Source organism: Erythrolamprus reginae, chromosome 3, assembly GCF_031021105.1.
Source record: "Erythrolamprus reginae isolate rEryReg1 chromosome 3, rEryReg1.hap1, whole genome shotgun sequence".
Classification (NCBI taxonomy): domain Eukaryota; kingdom Metazoa; phylum Chordata; class Lepidosauria; order Squamata; family Dipsadidae; genus Erythrolamprus; species Erythrolamprus reginae.
This window is the reverse complement of record NC_091952.1, coordinates 251,559,843-251,577,106: the sequence shown is the minus strand read 5'-3', so window position 1 is coordinate 251,577,106 and position 17,264 is coordinate 251,559,843. Positions and strand designations below refer to the sequence as shown.

At 40.0% G+C, this 17,264-nt stretch overlaps 2 protein-coding genes across 2 annotated transcripts; both read left to right on the top strand.

The window, feature by feature from the left end:
* The first annotated feature begins 4,849 nt into the window (after positions 1-4,849).
* LOC139165506 (mas-related G-protein coupled receptor member H-like) lies at positions 4,850-5,794 on the top strand. The gene has a single exon (XM_070748684.1). The coding sequence runs from the start codon at positions 4,850-4,852 to the stop codon at positions 5,792-5,794; it is 945 nt and encodes a 314-aa protein (XP_070604785.1).
* A 3,076-nt stretch (positions 5,795-8,870) lies between these two features.
* Positions 8,871-9,815, top strand: LOC139165505 (mas-related G-protein coupled receptor member H-like). The gene has a single exon (XM_070748682.1). The coding sequence runs from the start codon at positions 8,871-8,873 to the stop codon at positions 9,813-9,815; it is 945 nt and encodes a 314-aa protein (XP_070604783.1).
* The last annotated feature ends 7,449 nt before the right edge of the window (positions 9,816-17,264 follow it).

Genomic DNA, 17,264 nt, shown 5'->3' with positions numbered 1-17,264 from the left:
ATCCAGAGTCCAATTATATTCCAGTAATTCTGTGCTTTTTTACATTGCCACCATAGGTGGAAGTAAGTACCTAATTCTTGATGACATTTCCAGCAGTAAGGTGATAGTTGGTTATTTAATTTTGCTAATTTTATCTGGGTAATATGCCACCTATAGAACATTTCTTTATAGGATGTAGCTATAATTAATTTATAATTTCTCACATTACCATCCTCACATTTTTAATCACCAAAGAAGGAAAATAAACATTAAAGAGAAGATAGTATCAAAACAAAAGAACAGACTCTTCCTCAATGGTCAAAATCCCCTTTATCAGCTGAGAAATCCAACTTTCTGGGAAGTTTTATTCTTTCATGTTCTTGTGCAAATCAGCAAATTTATTTATTTGTTTGTTTGTTTGTTTGTTTGTTTGTTTGTCCAACACACAATACATATAGAAGAGAATAGACATGAGGTAATATATATAAAGAAAAATATAAAATACAGAAGAAGATATATATGATATATGAGATAAAGGAAAGACAATTGGACAAGGGATGAAAGGCACACTGGTGCACTTAAATACGCCCCTTACTGACCTCTTAGGAACCTGGAGAGATCAATCGGGGATAGTCTAAGGGAGAAATGTTGGGGGTTAGGGGTTGACACTATTGAGTCTGGTAATGAGTTCCACGCTTCGACAACTCGATTGTTAAAGTCATATTTTTTACAGTCAAGTTTGTAGCAGTTAATATTAAGTTTGAATCTGTTGCGTGCTCTTCTGTTGTTGCAGTTGAAACTCAAGTAGTCATTGACAGGTAGGACGTTGCAGCATATGAACTTGTGGGCAATACTTAAATTGTGTTTTAGGCACCGTAGTTCTAAGCTTTCTAGCTCCAGGATTGTTAGTCTATTTTCATAGGGTATTCTGTTTCGATTGGAGGAGTGAAGAGCTCTTCTGGTGAAATATTTTTGGACGTTTTCAAGGGTGTTGATGTCCGAGATGTGGTATGGGTTCCAGACAGATGAGCTGTATCCCAGGATGGGTCTGGCAAAAGTTTTGTAGGCTCTTGTGATTAGTGTGAGATTGCCGTAGCAGAAGCTACGTAGGATCAGGTTAACAACTCTAGAAGCCTTTTTGGCGATATTGTTGCAGTGGGGGTCATTAGCACTTAGGTCATTTGATATTAGTATTCCAAGGTTTTTTACTGAGTGTAAAATAGTCTACTTAATCAAAGCATTTTAAAGGAAGTATACTATGAAGAACAATTTTCCCTGTCACCAATGAAGGCAGTTCTCCAAGTTCTCCAAAAACCTTTCTTTTTAAGGAGATGCTACATTTCTGAACAGTTCTTCAAAATTTAACTCTGTCTGCCTTGGCTTTTTGGTTCCCTTGCTCTAGCAGCCTCAAACCAACTCTCTCTCTTCTACACTGACCGTTGGCGATTATCTTAGAAAGACAAGGATCATATCTTGTATCACATGGTGCTGGATTATGATTAGACAGGACACAGAATATATGTGCATCTTTAACAGTTTCTTTGTCATGCCAGAAGCAAAAGGTCTTCAGGTTTTCCACAGGAGATCGATCCTCACCTGCTATGCTGAACTTTGTTATTTAATAAAAATATCTCTGAAGATTTCTGATCAAATTCTACTTCCAGTTATGTCTAAATCTGCCAGCAATTCTTTGAACTTCGTAACTCAAGATTGAGTGTTGATTACTTTCATCTAATGGGGACTTAAGGATATTTTGCCTGTATATCCTTCCATCCCTGATCACTTCAATCCTGAATATTGAGACAGAATAATCTCCCACTCACCAACTTTGAAGAATTTGGACCATCGCTTTCAGGTATGTTATAATTTTGGAAGGTTTAATTAAAACCAGGGATATGCAAACATGGCAATAGCCATTCCTCCAGAAGCTGCATATTTCTATACCCGATATTTTACTTTACTTTATTTATTTTGTCAAGCATGTTTTAGATAACAGATATAGGTATAAAATGATTATTAATATATGAAATAGATATGAATAAAAGGGGATATTAGGAAAGGGACAATAGACACATTGGTGCACCTATGTACGCCCCTTACAGATCGCTTAGGAATAGGGTGAGCTCAACAGTGGACAATCAGTAGGGCGGTAGGAAAAGCAAGTAGGATGCTTGGTTGCATAGCTAGAGGTATAACAAACAGGAAGAGGGAGATTGTGATCCCGCTATATAGAATGCTGGTGAGACCACATTTGGAATACTGTGTTCAGTTCTGGAGACCTCACCTACAAAAAGATATTGACAAAATTGAACGGGTCCAAAGACGGGCTACAAGAATGGTGGAAGGTCTTAAGCATAAAATGTATCAGGAAAGACTCAATGAACTCAATCTGTATAGTCTGGAGGACAGAAGGGAAAGGGGGGGACATGATCGAAACATTTAAATATGTTAAAGGGTTAAATAAGGTTCAGGAGGGAAGTGTTTTTAATAGGAAAGTGAACACAAGAACAAGTGGACATAATCTGAAGTTAGTTGGGGGAAAGATCAAAAGCAACATGAGAAAATATTATTTTACTGAAATAGTAGTAGATCCTTGGAACAAACTTCCAGCAGACTAGGTTGGCAAATCCACAGTAACTGAATTTAAACATGCCTGGGATAAACATATATCCATCCTAAGATAAAATACAGGAAATAGTATAAGGGCAGACTAGATGGACCATGAGGTCTTTTTCTGCCATCAGTCTTCTATGTTTCTATCTATCTATTGCGTGTTCATTTATTATTGTGGTTGAAGCTGAAATAGTCATTGACAGGTAAGACATGTCAATGACAGGGCATCGTAATAAATAATATAACACAGAAATAGCCATTCCTTCAGTAGTTGTATATTTCTTATCTGATATTTACATGTTGTCATATCTTCTTAGTTGAGGTTTCTACTTTTAGCCATCATCATCATCATCATCATTATTATTTATTAGATTTTTCATATCTCAATTTGCTCTTTAGGACCTGTATTTAAGCAAATAATCTCTGATTTCCCTATATTAACTGTAAGACCTGAATGATCTTTAAATTCCTAGAGTAAAATCATTATTCTTTTCTTCATTTCAATTGGGGTTTCAGTCAATACTATAGCATCATCTGCAAAAAGATTTAGTTTTAATTCAAGTTTTCCTATTTGGTAAGCTCTCCACTCCTTATCGTTTCTAAGTTTATTTGCTAAGACCTAAATTGCCAATGCAAATAGCATTGGGGATAGTGGGCAACCCTGCTTTGTTCCGTTCTGAATTTTCTCTGTTCTATTACCGTTTACCCTTATATAAGCTATATTATCCTTATAAATTGCTCTTATAATTTGACAAAAATTGTCTCCCATATTTAAATCCTTATGCAATTGAAACAAGTAATCATGGTTAACTTTATCAAAGTTATCAAAGATCACATTCATTTTGAAATCAGGGAAATAAGATTAAACAACTTTGATGAAAATAAATTGGAGAAGCTGATGGCACGATGGAATAAGGTGAAAGGTTATATGCTGAGTAGAATCTGTGACGAAAATGTGAAAAATAAACTCCAATCACTCTTTTAATAATAACAAATGCAAAGTAGAGCTAAGGAAATAAAAAAATAAAAATAAACTAGCAAATATTTGAACCCCGCGCAATTGGTGGTGGTGGTGGTGGGATTGTCAGTCGGGTGATGGGCACATGGACTGTGCACTGTTTTATGTTTGTTTTATGTAACTTTATGTGCAAAACCAATAAAAATATATTTTTTAAAAAATATTTATTAGATTTGTATGACGCCCCTCTCCAAAGACTCGGAGCGGCTCACAACAACAAAACAGTACAAATCCAATGATTAAAAACAATTTAAAACCCTTAATATATATAAAAAAAACAGTCATACATGTCATACAAACCATACATAAAATGGAAACGACCTAGGGGAATCAATTTCCCCATGCCTGATGGCAGAGGTGGGTTTTAAGGAGTTTGTGAAAGGCAAGGGGAGTGGGGGCAATCCTGATCTCCAGGGGGAGTTGATTCCAGAAGGTTGGGGCTACCACAGAGAAGGCTCTTCACCTGGGTCCCGCCAGATGACATTTTTTTGTCAACGGGACCCAGAGAAGGCAAACTCTGTGGGACCTAACCGGTCGCTGGGATTCGTGCGGCAGAAGGCTACAACCAGTATGAATACTATTATTTCTAATGTTTTTCTAATCTTTTATTCATGTATAATAATATGATTATATCTTCATATTATATCTTTTGTACTACACACAAACAAACAAATAAATAAAATAAATAAATAAGTTTGTCAGAAGCAAATAAATTATCTTGAACTCAATGACAAGGGAATAAGATGTTTCTTTAACTTGCCCATAATTGTTTTTCATCAGTTTTGGCTATTAAGTTCTGTATGAAAATTCATCCCATTTATTTGTGTATCCGTTGGGAATCTTCCACTTAATCACAGTGTATCCGTTGGGAATCTTCCACTTAATCACATTTCCTGTACACATACAGGAAATATTCTGTACTTAAACAACTAAGGAGAAATTTCATCACAATGACAATTAATCAGTGGAAAAACTTTCCCCTAGAAGTGGTGGGTGCTTCATCAATGAAGGTTCTTTTTTATTTTTTATTTAAAAATTAATACACTCCACTTAAAACATCAATACATATAACACAAACCATATCTCCCCACCCAGGAGGCTTTCACTGGGCTACTGTACTGAGCCAGAAAGGATGATTACCATTGATTTAGGAGACAGGAATGACTGAATCCACTCTTTTTTCTTTGAATTCGTAGAAACTTCCACTCAGAAAGATTTTCAGAAGATTACAAAATCTTAATGATGAATTCCAGCCAGGGAGGTGTGGATACTACACAAAACTATTATGAATATGACAATGCCAATGGCTCATATGTGAGTGAAGAAGAGAACACCCTTTCTGATTTAGGAAGGATTATTTTGCAAGGCATTACTTTAATTATCTGTTGTGTTGGAGTTCTGGGCAATGGCTACATCATCTGGCTACTTGGCTTCCAGATTAAGAAAACCTCTTTCACCACATTCATCCTTAACTTGGGCATTGCAGACTTTGGGTTCCTGGCATCTATGTTTATATATACTATGCACCCATTCACCAGTTTTCAAGGAGGCAGAGTTTTCTACCAGATCTGTCTCTTTTTCTCACACATGATGTACATCAATTCAAACTTTCTTCTGACAGCTATTAGCATCGATCGATGTGTGGCTGTCCTTTTCCCAATCTGGCATCGCTGTTCCCGGCCAAAACATTTGTCCTCCCATGTCTGTGTCCTCCTATGGATCTCCTCTTTCCTCCTGAGCGGAAGTATGAGCATTATGAGAGTCTTTGTAAACGACATTCTTCTCAATATCCATTTCCTTGTGGCTGCTACAGTTTGCCTCCCCTTGATCACACTCTCTACTGCGATCCTTTTCTTCAAAGTGCATCTTAAATCAAATCAGAAGAATCGGAGTCGACTTTTACTGATGATTGTAATGACTCTTCTCTGTTTCCTCATCCTTGCTTTCCCATTAAATGTCTTTGCACTGATTATTACTTTTTCTAATATTGAAGCCGATCCTGACATGTTATGGCAGGCAGGTTTTATAATTTGCTCCTGCGTAAACAGCAGCATTAATCCAGTGATTTACTTTCTAGTTGGGAGAAAAAAAGGAGCTCAGTCCAAGGAGGGCATGAAGGTCATTTTGCAAAAGGTTTTCAAAGAAGAAGAAACTACTGGAGGGAGCAACCGAAGAGAAAAATAGTCACCAAAGAAGAAAAATTAACATTAAAGAGAAGATAGTATCAAAAAAACCCTCCCAACAGACTTGAATGACACATCATCTGTGGTCAAAGTCCCATTTATCAGCTAAGAAATCCAACTTTCTGGGAAGTTTTATTCTTTCATGTTCTTGAGCCAATCAGCAAATAGTCTACTTAATCAAAGCATCTTACAGGAAGTATACTATGAAAAACAATTTTCCCTGTCACCAATGAAGGCAGTTCTCCAAGTTCTCCAAAAATCTTTCTTTATAAGGAGATGCTACATTTCTGATCAATTCTTCAAAATTTAACTCTGTCTGCCTTGGCTTTTTGGTTCCCTTGCTGTAGCAGCCTCAAACCATCTCTATTTATTTTATTTATTTATTCATTTGTACAATACACAAATACCTAGGAAGAAAAATAGACGTGTAGTAATATATATAAGGGTAAAAGTGAACTTAGAGGAGAGGATATATGTGAAAGGAAGAAAATATATATGATATGTGAGAGAAAGGAAAGACAATTGGACAGGGGATGAAAGGCACACCAGTGCACTTATGTACGCCCCTTACTGGCCTCTTAGGAACCTGGAGAGGTAAATCATGGATAGTCTAAGGGAGAAATGTTGGGGGTTAGGGGTTGATACTATTGAGTCCGGTAATGAGTTCCATGCTTCGATAACTCGATTGTTAAAATCATATTTTTTACAGTCAAGTTTGGAGCCGTTCGTATTAAGTTTGAATCTGTTGCGTGCTCTTGTGTTGTTGCGGTTGAAGCTGAAGTAGACATTGACCGGTAAGACGTTGCAGCATATGATCCGGTGGGCAATACTTAAATCGTGTTTTAGGCACCGTAGTTCTAGGCTTTCTAGGCGCAGGATTGTTCGTCTATTTTCGTAGGAAATTCTGTTTCCAGTGGAGGAGTGAAGGGCTCTTCTGGTGAAATATCTTTGGACATTTTCAAGGGTGTTAATGTCTGAGATGTGGTATGGGTTCCAGACATATGAGCAGTAGTCTAGGATGGATCTGGCAAAAGTTTTGTAGGCTCTTGTGAGTAGGGTGAGATTGCTGGAGCAGAAGCTGCGTAGGATCAGGTTAACAACGCTAGAACCTTTTTTGGCTATATTGTTGCAGTGGGCTTTAGCACTTAGGTCATTCGATATTAGTATTCCAAGGTCTTCTACTCAGTGTGGGTTGGCAGTGAGAGATTGTTTATTCAGTTCGTATATGCGGTTTGGATTCTTTTTGCAACTGACTGTTGGTGATTATCTTAGAAAGACAAGGATCATATCTTATATCACATGGTGCTGGAATATGATTAGACAGGACACCAAGTTATTTGTGCATCTTTTACAGTTTCTTTCTCATGCCAGAAGGAAAAAATCTTCAAGTTTTCCATAGGAGATCGATCCTCACCTGCAATGCTGAACCTTGTTATTTAATAAAAATGTCTCTGAAGATTTCTGATCAAATTCTACTTCCACTTATGTCTAAATCTGCCAGCAATTCTTTGAACTTTGTAACTCAAGATTGAGTGGATGGACTTCCCTTCTGTTGATGAATTTCATTTAACGGGGACTTAAGGATATTTTGCCTGTACATCCTTCCATCCATGGTCACTTCAATCCTCAATATTGTGACACAATAATCTTCCCCTCACCAACTTTGAAGAATTTGGACCAGCTCTTTCAGGTATGTTATAATTTTTGAAGGTTTAGTTAATTAATGCAGACACAACAATAGCCATTCCTTCAATAGTTATATATTTCTTACCTGATGCTTAAATGTTGTCACATCTTCTGAGTTGAGGTTTCTTTGTTTTGACTCGTTTTCCAACCTACTTTTAAGCCCTCATGACATAACAAGTTTGTCAGAAGCAAATAAATTATATTGAATTCAAGACAAGGGAATAAGATGTTTCTTTAACTTGCCCATAATTGTTTTTCATCAGTTTTGGTTCTTAGGTTCTGTATGAAAATTCATCCCATTTATTTGTGTATCATCTGGGAAACTTCCAGTTAATCACAGAAAGTTTGTACACATACAGGAAATATTCTATACTTAAACTATGAGGGACAGAGCCAACATAGAACTAAGGAGAATTTTCATCACAATTACAATTGACCAATGGAACTACTTGCCCCTAGAAGTGGGGGTTCTTCATCACTGAAGGGTTTTTAATTTTTTTAAAAAAATTAACACACTGAACTTAAAACATCAATACATATAACATAAAACATATCAAATTTTTACATAGTTATACATGACTATCCAATGAACAATAAGTAAACATTCTAATCTTGCACCTTTTATATATCTTGTGGCCTGTCTGTTTTCCCATAATACTCACCTCCCTGATCAATGGAAACAAGGCAGGGAGAAGCCTGAGTAGGGCCTCTCTAGGAATCTCCTGGGAGAAAACAAGGCAGGGAGAAGCCTGAGTAGGGCGTCTCTAGGAATCTCCTGGGAGGAAACAAGGCAGGGAGAAGCCTGAGTAGGGCCTCTCTAGGAATCTCCTGGGAGGAAACAGGTCCTCCACCCTAACTGTGGTTTCCCCAATCGCACACATATTGATTCCTACTGCTTGATTTACATTATTTGCTTTTACATTGATTCCTTATAGTTTATTATTATTATTATTATTATTATTATTATTATTATTATTATTATTATTATTAATTAGATTTGTATACCGCCCCTCTCCGAAGACAAACTTTTGTCTTCTGACAAACTTTTCTACTTAAGAACCTGGTCACGGAACGAATTAAATTCGTAAGTAGAGGTACCATTGTACTGCTACCACAATTTAAGACAGGGGTCTGCAGTGCATTAGGAATATCTGGCTGCAATACCAAGTGCATGTGAAGTACAGAGCTGCATATATGAAAGCAGCACATGTTTGGGTAAAACCATCTCCTTTCTCCCTCCCTCCCCCCCTCGATGACTCCACTAGGTTGCTGAGCTAGAAAGGTTGGTTACCGGTGATTTTGGAGACAGGAATGACTGAATACATTCTTCTTTCTTTTGATCTAACAGGAGCTTCCACTCAAAAAGATTTTCAGAGGATTACAAGAGCTTAATGATGAGTTCCAGCCAGGGAGGTGTGAATACTACACAAAACTATTATGAATATGACAATGCCAGTGGCTCATATGTTTATGAAGACGAGTACATCTTTTTTTATTTAGGATGGATTATTTTGCAAGGCATTATTTTAGTTATCTGTGGTATTGGATTTGTGGGCAATGGCTACATCATCTGGCTACTTGGCTTCCAGATTAAGAAGAACTCTTTCACCACATTCATCCTTAACTTGGCCATTACAGACTTTGGGTACCTCACATGTACGTTTATATATAGTATGCAACCGTTCACCAATTTTCAAGGAGGCAGCATTCTCTACGACATCTGTGCCTTTTTCATACACATGACATACACCAATGCAAACTTTCTTCTGACGGCTATTAGCATCGACCGATGTGTGGCTGTCCGTTTCCCAATCTGGCATCGCTGTTCCCGGCCAAAACATTTGTCCTCCAATGTTTGTGTCCTCCTATGGATCTCCTCTTTCCTCCTGAGCGGAAGTATGAGCATTATGAGAGTCTTTGTAAACGACATTCCTCTCATTATCCATTATCTTGTGGCTGCTATAGTTTGCCTTCCCCTGATCACACTCTCTACTGTAATCCTTTTCTTCAAAGTGCGTCGTAAATCAAATCAGAAGAATCGGAGTCGACTTTTACTAATGATTACAATGACTCTTCTCTGTTTCCTCATCCTTGCTTTTCCATTAAATGTCTTAGTAGTGATTATTAATTTTTCTAATATTGACACCTATACCATCATATTTTGGAATGCAGGTATTATAATGTGCTCCTGCCTAAACAGCAGCATTAATCCAGTGATCTACTTTCTAGTTGGGAGAAAAAAAGGAGCTCAGTCCAAGGAGAGCATGAAGGTCATTTTGCAAAAGGTCTTCAAAGAAGAGGAAACTACTGGAGGGAGCAACAGAAGAGAAAAATAGTTACCAAAGAAGAAAAATAAACTTTAAAGATAAGATAGTATTAAAAAAAAACCCTCCCAACAGACTTGAATGACACATCATCTGTGGTCAAATTCCCATTTATCAGCTAAGAAATCCAACTTTCTGGGAAGTTTTATTCTTTCATCTTCTTGCGCCAATCAGCAAACAGTCTACTTAATCAAAGCATCTTACAGGAAGTATATTCTGAAGAACAATTAACCCTGTCACCAATGAAGGCAGTTCTCCAAGTTCTCCAAAAATCTTTCTTTATAAGGAGATGCTACATTTCTGAACAATTCTTCAAAATTTAACTCTGTCTGCCTTGGCTTTTTGGTTCCCTCGCTGTAGCAGCCTCAAACCATCTCTATTTATTTTATTTATTTATTCATTTATCCAATACACAAATACATAGGAAGAAAAATAGACATGTAGTAATATATAGAAGGGTAAAGGTGAACTTAGAGGAGAGGATATATGAAAGGAAGAAAATATATATGATATGTGAGAGAAAGGAAAGACAATTGGACTGGGGACGAAAGGCACACCAGTGCACTTATGTACGCCCCTTACTGGTCTCTTAGGAACCTGGAGAGGTCAATCGTGGAGAGTCTAAGAGAGAAATGAAGGGGGTTAGGGGTTGACACTATTGACTCCGGTAATGAGTTCCACGCTTCGATAACTCGATTGTTAAAATCATATTTTTTACAGTCAGATTTGGAGCCGTTCGTATTAAGTTTGAATCTGTTGCGTGCTCTTGTGCTGTTGCGGTTGAAGCTGAAGTAGACATTGACCGGTAAGACGTTGCAGCATATGATCTTGTGGGCAATACTTAAATCGTGTTTTAGGCGCTGTAGTTCTAGGCTTTCTAGGCCCAGGATTGTTCGTCTATTTTCGTAGGATATTCTGTTTCGAGTGGAGGAGTGAAGGGCTCTTCTGATGAAATATCTTTGGACATTTTCAAGGGTGTTAATGTCTGAGATGTGGTATGTGTCATGTTCTAGGCTACCAGCAGGGGGAGACTTTTGGCGGGAGTAGTCTTGTGTTCTGATTGGTTAATTGGGAAGTATAAAACCCTGTCGTTGTGTTTTGTTACCTCAGTTCTGTGTTTAAATAAAGTTGAGTTATACCAGCTGTGACTGCTCAGTTCCTTCACTACACTGGCGACGAAGGAAAGTTGGATCAGAATCCACATTTCTAGCTGCCGTCGTGAGGAAAAAAGAACCGGTAAATCAGAATGTCAACACAAATAGTTTTTCCTCCGTTTAATCCTCAAGGGGAATCTTGGGAAGCTTATCTCGCCCGATTTGAGTGCTTCTTGATTTCAAATGATTACAAAGATCTTTCTGGAGACAGAAAAAGGGCTTATTTCTTGAGTTTTTGTGGGACAGACATGTTAGAGACTTCCCTGTCATTATTTGCCCCTCGATCTATTCATGATGTGCCATGGGGGGAATTCCTTACAACTCTACAAAACCATTATGCCCCCCCACCGTCTCGCAGCGCTCGTAGATATTTATTTTATCACAGAAATCAAGCAGAGGGGGAGACAATTAACCAATACATGGCAGCCCTCCGGCGCGCAGCAAAATCCTGTGAGTTTCAAGATTTGGATGATTATCTTTTGGATCGTTTAATTTATGGGGTGAGGGATGCCAGACTTCGGCGCAGGCTTTTAACAATGTCTGAAGTGACACTAGCGGCTGCGTTAAAAGAGGCTAGGGCTGTAGAGATGTCTACACAGTCATTGGCAGAGATGGATCTGCCTGCAGACACAGCCACTACGCATAGCACTGCAGCTGCTGCAATTTTGCCACCAGAAATAGAAAAAAATTTGAGGCAAGAAGAGGAAGAAGAAATTAATAAATTAGCCACCTCATCCAGGCAAAGGCAAGCACCTTCGGGAGATCCCCGTTCCCTGGGGGCATCGCGTTCCTCGTGTGGGGGTTGTGGCGGAGATCACCCCCGAGCACTCTGTGGATTCCGCGAGGCTTACTGCCGCCGTTGTGGAAAGCAAGGTCATATAGCAAGGGTCTGTCGTATGCGAAGGAATGCCAGCACGCAGCCTTTTCCTGTCAGAGAGCCATTTTTTCAACAGCAGAGGGCGTGGCAGAGGGAACCGTTCGGCCGCCGTGACTCCTGCAACGTCATTCAAATTGCGACTCCAATCAACACTCTCCAAGCTCCGCAGCTGTCATCTCAGCAAGGAAAAGCAGCGAAGTCTTCGAAAATCTCTGTGTACGTGCGAATTGGTGGATCTTTGTGTCCTATGGAACTCGACACAGGGTCCTCTGTCTCGTTGATGTCTTGGAGCACTATCAAGCGATTGTTTCCCCGCTTGTCTAAAAGTCGTTTGGGCCCGTGCACTGTTTTCTTAAAGGACTATCAAGGCAACGTCATTCCCACTGTGGGACAAGGTCATTTTCCTGTGCAGTACAAAGGTTTTAAGGGGCGGTTACCCATTGTTATTGTAAATGGCCCTTTTATAAGTTTACTGGGATTGGATTGGTTTTCAGCATTGGGGTTCACTATAGAGGGTATAAATGTTGTTAATGATTTAACCATGTCTCAACAGTTAGCAAAAGAGTTTCCTACAGTTTTTGATGGTACTCTAGGGAAATATTTGGGCACACCAGTTTCTTTGACCCTCGATCCATTAGTTCCTCCAGTTCGCCTGAAGCCCCGGCGAGTGCCTTTAGCTATTAAGGGTAACGTGGATTCAGAATTAGATCGTTTGATTAGCCTGGGAATTTTAGAGCCGGTTGACCAAGCCAAATGGGAAACCCCTTTAGTGGTAGCAATTAAACAAGATGGATCTGTGCGTTTATGTGGGGACTATAAGTGCACGGTTAACCGAGCATTAGCACACCATTCCTACCCTGTACCCATGGTTGCCCATCTATTACATTCATTGGAGGGAGGAAAGGTATTCGCGAAAATTGACCTGTCTCGTGCATACCAACAGTTAGCAGTGGACACTGAGACAGCTGATATACAAACAATCATTACCCATCGGGGGGCGTTCCGTTGTACTAGGTTACAATTTGGAATAAGCTCTGCCCCTGGAATATTCCAGGGGCTTATGGAGCGCCTACTATATGGAATCCCTGGCACCTTGCCATATTTCGATGATGTGATCATAGCCGCCTCATCCCGCCAAGAGTTATTAGAGCGAGTCAGAGTCGTACTTCAGAAGTTCCAAGACGTGGGGTTGCGAGTTAAATCGGAAAAATGTATTTTTGCTTCTCAAAGTGTTGAGTTTTTAGGTTTCCTCATAGATAGCAAAGGAATTCATCCTACCCCTGCTAAAATAAGAGCTATCACAGAGGCTCCGGAACCAAGATCCAAAACCGAACTACAATCTTTTTTGGGTTTATTGAATTTTTATGCAATGTTCCTCCCTCACAAGGCTTCAATTGTAGAACCACTGCATAAATTATTGGCTAAAGGGATTCCATGGCATTGGGGTAGAGCGGAGGCCAACGCATTCACGGCCATTAAAGAGGTGTTGGTATCTCATGATATTTTAGTACAATATAGCTCACACTTGCCATTGATATTAACGTGTGATGCATCCCCTTATGGGGTGGGCGCAGTTCTGGGTCACATTCTACCTTCAGGAAAGGAAGCTCCTATAGCATATTATTCAAGAACATTAGGCCGCCCTGAACGTAATTATGGGCAATTGGATAAAGAAGCCTTGGCTCTGGTGGCGGGAGTCAAGCGTTTCCATCATTATTTATATGGCCGCAAATTTAAGTTAGTTACGGACCATCAACCCCTCCTGGGAATACTGGCGGGAAATAGACAAACGCCCGAAATTCTTTCTCCTCGTTTAAATCGTTGGGCCCTGTTTTTAGCTAACTATTCATATGATCTGATGTACCGACCAGGTCGCACCATTCCTCACGCGGATGCGTTGAGCCGATGCCCGTTATCTATTCCTGTTACAGACCCTGCTCCCATTTCCACCGTATTAGCCATAGAGTCGTGCCCTATCAAAGTATCTGCTGCCACAATTGCTTCCGAATCAGCAAAAGACCCTGTTCTCTCTGTGGTGACGTCATGGATTTTACGCGGTTGGCCCTCTTCTTGCAGTGAGCCTTCTTTTTTACCGTACTGGGTCCGCCGAAAGGAACTGTCTGTGTTACGGGGATGTGTGTTATGGGGTTCAAGGGTAGTTATTCCCCCTTATTTACAGTCTAGAGTGTTGGAGTTAGTACACATTGGCCACCCCGGAATAGTCCGGATGAAAGCGTTAGCGAGAGGCTACATCTGGTGGCCAGGGTTAGACAAGGCAGTGGAAAATAAGGTTGCCAGTTGTCAACCTTGTCAACAAAATCATACAGCCCCTCCTGCAGCCGCCCCCCTTCAGTGGGAAAATCCCAATATGCCTTGGTCCAGGATTCACATCGACCTTGCGGGTCCGTTGGAAGGAAGGATGCTTTTGATAGTGGTTGATGCGTACTCGAAGTGGGTAGAGGTCAAGATTATGTCATCTACAACAACAAGAGACATTATCAGGGGGCTATCAGCTCTATTTGCAACTCACGGGTACCCTGACGTTATCGTTTCCGATAACGGTCCACAATTTGTTTCTGGGGGTTTTGAGGCCTACCTCGCGGGGTTAGGTATTCGTCACGCTAGGACTGCCCCGTGGCATCCGGCCAGCAACGGCATGGCGGAGAGAATGGTGCGCAGCACTAAAGAGATGCTGTCTAAAATCACCCGAGGTACGCTGCAGGAGAGAGTAGATGAGATGTTATTGGCTCAACACACCACCCCTTGCACTTCAACATCAAAGGCCCCCTCTGAACTTTTAATGGGACGGAAATTGCGAATTGTGTTAGACAGACTTCATCCTTTGTACACTGAACCTGAACGAGAAATTACAGCTGCTCGATGTTTTAGAGCCGGGGACTTGGTTTTTGCCCAAAACTTCATGGGTTCGCCTAGATGGGTTGCCGGCACTGTTAGCGGTACCCGGGGGCCTCGAGCATATACAGTGTTGTTGTCTGATGGGCGAGAGTGGCATCGTCATGTGGACCAATTAAGAGCCAGGTCAGCTGATGTACTTGACCCAGGGATAGAGGAAGAAGGTCCTGGCCATGGGGAGGGCATTCCTTGTTTGGAGTATTCCGTCCTAGAGAGGGATGAGTTACACATGGGTCCTCCCCAGATGTTTACGGGGAACGATGGGAAACCCCCAAAGGTCCCAACAGTCGAAGCCGAGGGTTTGGCCGAAGGAACAGTGGAGTTAAAGGGCCCACAAGTGTTATCTAGAGAAATCAAAGGGCACCAGAGCATGCCTCGTTGTTCGGGGCGCACCAGACGTAGGCCGGCATACCTGGATGATTTTGTATGCTCCCCCCCCTAGGGGAAAGGAGTGTCATGTTCTAGGCTACCAGCAGGGGGAGACTTTTGGCGGGAGTAGTCTTGTGTTCTGATTGGTTAATTGGGAAGTATAAAACCCTGTCGTTGTGTTTTGTTACCTCAGTTCTGTGTTTAAATAAAGTTGAGTTATACCAGCTGTGACTGCTCAGTTCCTTCACTACAGTATGGGTTCCAGACAGATGAGCAGTAGTCTAGGATGGGTCTGGCAAAAGTTTTGTAGGCTCTTGTGAGTAGTGTGAGATTGCCGGAGCAGAAGATGCGTAGGATCAGGTTAACAATGCTAGAAGCTGTTTTGGCGATATTGTTGCAGTGGGCTTTAGCACTTAGGTCATTCAATATCAGTATTCCAAGATCTCCTACTGAGTGTAGGTTGGCAGTGAAAGATTGTTTATTCAGTTCGTATATGCGGTTTGGATTTTTTTTTGCAACTGACTGTTGGTGATTATCTTAGAAAGACAAGGATCATATCTTATATCACATGGTGCTGGGTTATGATTAGACAGGACACCAAGTTATTTGTGCATCTTTTACAGTTTCTTTCTCATGCCAGAAGTAAAAGATGTTCAAGTTTTCCACAGGAGATCGATCCTCACCTGCTATGCTGAAGTTTGTTATTTAATAAAAATATCTCTGAAGATTTCTGATCAAATTCTACTTCCAGTTATGTCTAAATCTGCCAGCAATTCTTTGAACTTTGTAACTCAAGATTGAGTGGATGGACTTCCCTTCTGTTGATGAATTTCATCTAACGGGGACTTAAGGATATTTTGCCTGTATATCCTTCCATCCCTGGTCACTTCAATCCTCAATATTGTGACACAATAATCTTCCCCTCACCAACTTTGAAGAATTTGGACCAGCTTTTTCAGGTATGTTATAATTTTGGAAGGTTTAATTAATTAATGCAAATACAACAATAGCCATTCCTTCAGTAGTTATATATTTCTTACCTGATGCTTAAATGTTGTCATATCGTCTGAGTTGAGGTTTCTTTGTTTTGACTCGTTTTCCAACCTACATTTAAGCCCTCATGACATAACAAGTTTGTCAGAAGCAAATAAATTATATTGAATTCAAGACGAGGGAATAAGATGTTTCTTTAACTTGCCCATAATGGTTTTTCATCAGTTTTGGTTCTTAGGTTCTGTATGAAAATTCATCCCATTTATTTGTGTATCATCTGGGAAACTTCCAGTTAATCATGGAAAGTTTGCACACATACAGGAAATCTTCTTTACTTAAACTATGATGGACAGTGCCAACATAGAACTAAGGAGAAATTTCCTCACAATTACAATTGACCAATGGAACTACTTGCCCCTAGAAGTGAGGGTTCTTCATCACTGAAGGGTTTTTAATTTTTTTTAAAAAAAGTAACACACTGAACTTAAAACATCAATAGATATAAGATAAAACATATCAAATTTTTACGTAGTTATACATGACTATCCAATGAAAAATAAGTAAACATTCTAATCTTGCACCTTTTATAATCTTGTGGCCTGTCTGTTTTCCCATAATACTCCCCTCCCTGATCAATGGAAACAAGGCAGGGAGAAGCCTGAGTAGGGCCTCTCTAGGAATCTCCTGGGAGGAAACAAGGCAGGGAGAAGCCTGAGTAGGGCCTCTCTAGGAATCTCTTGGGAGGAAACAAGGCAGGGAGAAGCCTGAGTAGGGCCTCTCTAGGAATCTCCTGGGAGGAAACAGGTCCTCCACCCTAACTGTGGTTTCCCCAATCGCACACATATTGATTCCTACTGCTTGATTTACATTATTTGCTTTTACATTGATTCCTTATAGTTTATTATTATTATTATTATTATTATTATTATTATTATTATTATTATTAATTAGATTTGTATACCGCCCCTCTCCGAAGACAAACTTTTGTCTTCTGACAAACTTTTCTACTTAAGAACCTGGTCACGGAACGAATTAAATTCGTAAGTAGAGGTACCATTGTACTGCTACCACAATTTAAGACAGGGGTCTGCAGTGCATTAGGAATATCTGGCTGCAATACCAAGTGCATGTGAAGTACAGAGCTGCATATATGAA